At 31.2% G+C, this 6,329-nt stretch overlaps 1 protein-coding gene across 1 annotated transcript in view; it reads right to left on the bottom strand.

The window, feature by feature from the left end:
- Positions 1-262: 262 nt before the first annotated feature.
- The window catches only part of LOC134715493 (solute carrier family 22 member 6-A-like), a 30,102-nt gene continuing 24,035 nt past the window's right edge, over positions 263-6,329 (bottom strand). The window contains exons 9-10 of the mRNA XM_063577699.1: positions 4,269-4,341; positions 263-1,315 (exon numbers count right to left, since the gene is read on the bottom strand). Of these exons, the coding sequence (XP_063433769.1) occupies positions 1,085-1,315; positions 4,269-4,341 (304 nt within the window). The 3' untranslated portion in view covers positions 263-1,084. The remainder of the gene's footprint in view (positions 1,316-4,268; positions 4,342-6,329) is intronic.

Below are 6,329 nucleotides of genomic sequence, written 5' to 3'. Positions count from 1 at the left end.
GTAGTGCATAAAACATACGACATGACATATAGAATAGATTTTTATATATTAAATAAAGGTGCATTTCTTGTCCTAGTTTAATGAAAACAATTCTGCTAGCTCTTTGAATCTATTTTAGACAGTGCATTCTTATACTCTGCAAACTTAGTGTTGGAAAATCTTATCATCATACCCCGTACATTCTTAACAAAAGTGGGGTGAAAGATACCAGAGGGACAGTCAAATTTATCCGAGCAAACAGTACGCATTTTGAAATAAAGACTTAGTATATATATAGTTTATTAAATCATTATTACCGAGCACCTTTATATATATTTTTTTCAAATATACTGTTAACAGTAATGAGACTCTTTGAGAAAATGTTCTATTTGGAACATGCTTTTGCGTTATTAACACAAAAGAGCCCTATACTGGTGACACATATTATTAGTACACATGCAGGAACAAGAACACATAACGTCACCATGGTTACAATTATGCACTTTTCAATGAAAGTAAATGTAAGCAAATATAAAACAATAACATTCATAAATAAAGACGATACAAAGATTTGAAAAAGTCATTTGATAATGCACGATGAAAATAAGCCATTCGTTCATTAAAATAAGGAAAAGGACACGACAACGGACATTTGCATGTATCAACAGTGGAAAGTTTGTAATTTACACACAAAGAAATAAACAATAAGCTGTCTGTGACTGAGGCGAAAGAGTATTACTGATTATACAAACAGGCTTAATCAGGAAAAGAGAAAAAAAAATACACTCCTTTAACAACGTTTTTTTTTGTTTGCACATTCAATGGTGAAAATGAAAGATGCACACTGATGATTTGAAACGGTAAATACATTTCATAGTCACCAAAAAAAAAATAGACACTATAGCTATAAACAAAATATTACAAAAACATTCTATTCAACACAACATCAAGTTAAACAAACTAGATAAGACGTCTCAACACAAACCTGACTTAAAACCGTTAGTGATCACAGATGCTCTAATATTGGTATAAACTTGATAAATCGATAACTACACAAAATTACCGCTGTTTGCGCCAATATCAATGAAACATTTATAACAAATTATCATATGTTATTAACATCATATTGCATCATTACTGTTTTTTTCAAGTTGTATGTCTTCTTTGAACATCGAATGAAGGTACATGGATTATTATATTTGTACCAGGAATTCAGCTCTGTAACTGTTGTTGGTAGTTCACGTCCCATAGTCTCAGGTAGAACCAATAACGAAAGGGTGACAAATAAATTTAAACTAGCAAACACTGCTGCTGGACCCCATGGAACAATGTAAGACTGAAAAAAAGTATGTAACAGTTGTTTATTTTTTCGCTTCCTCATGATACAAATAAATTAGAAAGATATAGCAAAATTGCATTAATTGCCACTGTATTGTATAAATTTAAACATTAAGAATACATGATAATTACAGTGACTTCTACGGGTGTTTTTTCTTTCTTTTTTCTATTCCATACCTTTTTTTCGTGATTTGGTTTTCCCTGATTTGCTTTGTCTGAGAAATCTGTAACATGTTTGTTGTACAGTTAAAGCAAAGTCTTTTAAGGCATGTATGTCTATATGAAATGAAATACAACCTGACAAGTTTGTTATATTTTTAATATCCTAGTTAGAAATGAATAAGGACCACAATAGACGTATTTACATTTGTATGCAAATTTGTCCGCCATTACGTAGAATCACACAGGTTCCCGTAAACTTTGACATAACAATTAAAAAAATTTGACTTCACAATAAAAATAAATAATTGTTGCTTGACATCAAAAGGTTATTCGGAGGCGATCTAATGTCATTTTGAGATAAAATTCAGCTTAATATCAAAAGTGTAAATATTTTATTATTGCGTAAACCCCTCAGGGTTTACGCAATATTGAGGTTTACGCAATAATACTAATGTAATCTTTAAGCTATATTTAGGAAAGCAAAATGCTTCTGCTACATAAATATGAGCTGTTTTTGACAATGCAATGCACAAATACACATAGTGCCCCAAACTGAACAGTATAAAACTATCCAGCAAGAGAAAAAAAAGATAGGTTAATATAAGAAACTATAAACAAGGCAATTCAGTTCAATTTCAATATATACATGTAGATTATTCTAATGTATTTGTCAACTGTCAGAAGGGATATCTTTTGAAATGTGGTAGGAATAACAATGAGACAACTCTCCACGAAGTGTTACACACAGTGTAGTCAAAATTAGCAGTTATAGGTCATAATATAACCTTCATATCAAAGGCTTGGTGACATTGGACAGCATCCTACTAAGGGCTAATGAGCTTATAAATACACTTGGTTAAAAAGAATTTACATACATACCATTAGACAGTAGTGTAACTTTACCATGTAAAAGACACCCTTTAAAAGTAAATGAACAAATTGTGTTTAGATAAAAAAAAAAAGAAAAAAAAAAAGGGTACAACAGTTCATAACTGTGGCCTTTAAACAAACTAATATTTAGGTGATGAGTATTCAATGGTAATTTCAGGTTTGATCATGTTAGTTGTTTTTTTTCAATTTTGTTTGTTAATCTATATAAGTACAAGGTTTAAGCTGTTTTGTCTAGGCATGTTTTCATGACCCATAATTTGTAATATAAGAAAACATGAAAGTGAAAAGGGACATTCGGAAAATATCTCCAAAGCGAGTTTAAGTTTTAGTTTTTACAAAAAGAGTTACTACTAGCTGCCAACAAAAACTTTTACGAGCACAAAGCACGCAACTTAAAATTGCCAATGCTTACTACCCTAAGCATAACAAAAACCTTGCAGAGCAGGTGTAAAGAAATTATTAATGATCAATAGCAAGCCATTATAACCTTAATTGTTTACTTTTTTAAAATTGTTATTTGGATGGAGAGTTGTCTCATTGGCACTCACACCACATCTTCCTATATCTATGAACATATATCAAATTTCAATAAAAAAAACAGCTATCTTACAGGTTCACATATTGCATTTTCTTGGACACAAATAATCATTAATTGATTTAATTTCTTCACATGTGTATTTGAACTTTAGCCTAAAAACTAACTCTTATAAAAAAAACACCTTAGAATGGAACATCCAGTGGGTGACATAGCATGTTGTCTTTGAGGAGATAGGAGAGAAAATTATTCCTCGGTCGTGGGCAATAATGGCTTTAGCAAAAATATAACAACTCACACAGAACTGTAGCTTCTTTAATTAAACAATCAATGTCAGTTTTTTTAATTCTTATACCACAAAAATTATATAAATCAATAATATTTATTAAACAATTAATCAAATATTTCATGACAAACAAGCATTTGGGTTTCAATTGCATTTCTTTTTTTTAAAGAAAGCAACTTATTTTTTTATATTTATTTAAGTTGCTATGTTGTTCAGATTTGTTCCCTATCAAGTGTATTGGCGAGCTATTTTTTTTTTATTAAATATATTACCTCTCTTGCAGCATATGACTCATTGGCGGATCCATGGGGAGGGTTGCGGGGTTTGGAACCCCCTTTTTTTGGTCGATCAATGCATTTGAATGGCTGGATCCGCCCCTGTGACTAAGCATCAGTTTTTCGTCAACTTAGTAGATGTTTTACATGTTTTCGATATACATTTTTACGTGGTAAAACAATGATAACAATAGATTTAGTTGCAAAAATGGGACACTGACCATCGCTGAAACTTTCGTCAGCACCAATAATTGTGATATGACATGAAAGCCAACGTGTGCATTAATAGTGTGAGGTCCATGTAAGCTCCTTCTGTAAAATATGGAACAGAACACATCAACGGACATCTGCATGTATCGAGCAAGGGACCAAGACCACAGTGAAAAATATAAACTCACGTGTGATTTTGTTGTACTAATACTAGTACTCTCTAGTAAATTTGATGACTCGTGTTTCCTTTTTTCTTTAACATTAAATAACATCTTAACTAAAAGAAAGGTCGTGAAGACAAATAACAATTTTTAAACACTACACAGACGAAATCGAGTAGCTTAATTCCTTTAAAAATCCGATTTGAAAGTGCTACGGCATGGCAAAAACGAACAACTTCGAAAAGACAAACAACGGTCTACAAAACCCAACGATAAATATTTAAGGGACTGACCATCATGAATCCCACAAAAAATCGGGGGTGATCTCTGGTGGTCCGATATGTTAAGATACAAAGATTGTAGTGTTTCAGTGTGTAAATAAATCACTCAGTATCGTTGATATGATAAGTTGAATGATTGTTAGTACTCACAAGAGTCATAGCGAATGGTGACAGCATGGATCCTATTCTAGCAATAGTTGATGCAATGCCTAAACCAGCATTCCTGAAATATAAAAATACTAAGGATACTGTTGATGCTATGCTTATTTATACAGAATTTCTTAAATATAAACCTACTCTATGAACAAAAGATGTCATGCCAAATCCAACATTTCAGAAATAAACATACTCTATGAAGAATTGGTTTCATAGCTTATAAGTATTTCTGAAATATAAACCTAATATAAATACAGCATTTATAAAATATGTACCTGCTCTATGAATAATTGTTGTCATGACTAATCCAGCATTTCAAAACATACTCGTCTAATAAAGCATTCCGGAATTTTAAATTCTCTTAGTAACAGTTGACACATCGCCAAATTGAGCAATTTTTGGAACCTACCCAATAAACAAATTATGCAATGCTTAATTCAGCATTTCTGAAATATAAACATATTCAGAAATCAGTTGATGCAAAACAATATCCAGTATTTCTGAACTATAAACCAACTCTAATGGCAGTTGATGCAAAACAATAACTGTAATAGTATTTGATGTCTTATCTTAAATATCTAAAATATAATCATACTTTATGAGCACTTAATTCGATGTCTCACCTAGCGTTTCTGAAACATAAACTTACTGTAAATTCAGTTGATGCCATGCATTATCCAGCATTTCTAAAATGTAAACCTAACTCGTCAAACAGTTGATGTCTTAAATATCTGAACTAAACACCGTTTTTATGAAGAATTGATGATATGTCTAATTTAACATTTTTACAATATAAACACACTCTATAAACAGTTGATGCCATTTCTAATCAGCATTTTTTGCAATACTAACTTTCTCTAAAGACAGTTAATCAAGTATTCCTGAATTAAAATCTACATTAGAAACAGTTGATGCCATGCCTTATCCATCGTTTCTGACATATAAACCTACTCAAGAAACAGTTGATGTCTTATCTGAAGTATCTGAAATATAAATCTGCTCTTTGAACAATTTATGCATTGCCTTATCTTGAATATTTGAGTATAAATCCATTCTTTGAAGAATTTATTATATGCCTTATCCTTCATTTCTGAAATATACCAACTCTGACATATGACTTTAAGGTAAAGGAACAGTAAATGGGCTATGTCGCAGATTTTGCTAAAAAATTGCATACAACCTTGGCTGGTTGAACTACAACTGAAAATCGAAAAAATAATGCATTTATCTCTTTTATTTGCCGAAAAGTTGCAGATTGATTTCTCTTAATATGGGTGAACATTTGTATAGAAAGCACATAAAATCGGCGAAAAACCTTCTAAAATTTGTCTTAAAATCGCCAAATCTCTAATTCTACTCCATAGATTTTTCTTAAAAAACTATATATTGTTGACACATAAATTTCTGTTTTAATGATATAAAATAATCATAGGGAACCGACTTCGTTTTTTATCTAATAATCAATTTGTTACCTTATTGGTAGTGAAAAACGTCAAAAATCAACAAAGAACGCAACTTTGAATGATGTATACTGTAAAAACGAAGTCGGTGACCCTATCTTTATTTTGCATCATTATAACGGAAATTTATGTATCAACAACATATAGTTTTTTAAGAAAAATCTATGGAGTAGAATTAGAGATTTGGCGATTTTAAGACAAATTTTAGAAGGGTTTTCGACGATTTTATGTGCTTTCTATACAAATGTTCACCCATTTTGTAAGAATTCAATCAGTAATATTTCAAATGATAATTGAGATAAATGCATTATTATTTCGATTTTCAGGTGAAGTTCATCGAGCCAGAGCTGTATGCCAAATTTTACTGAAATCGAAGACATAGCCCATTTACTGTAACTTGACCTTAATCTAGGACTTTTTGGTACCATAACTACTTCATCATGTCTGAAATATAAATCTACTCTTGATATGATTGATGCTAGGCCGCATCAGTAGTGAAATATAGACCAAAAGTAGAAACATCACATGTTGTTATCTTTTATCATATCTAAATTATACTGTTTCAGGTTCAGCTATGCTTTTGTAATCAGCCCTT

This window comes from Mytilus trossulus, chromosome 4, assembly GCF_036588685.1.
Source record: "Mytilus trossulus isolate FHL-02 chromosome 4, PNRI_Mtr1.1.1.hap1, whole genome shotgun sequence".
Lineage (NCBI taxonomy): Eukaryota > Metazoa > Mollusca > Bivalvia > Mytilida > Mytilidae > Mytilus > Mytilus trossulus.
The sequence above is the reverse complement of the archived record's forward strand: the minus strand, read 5'-3'. Positions and strand labels throughout refer to the sequence as shown.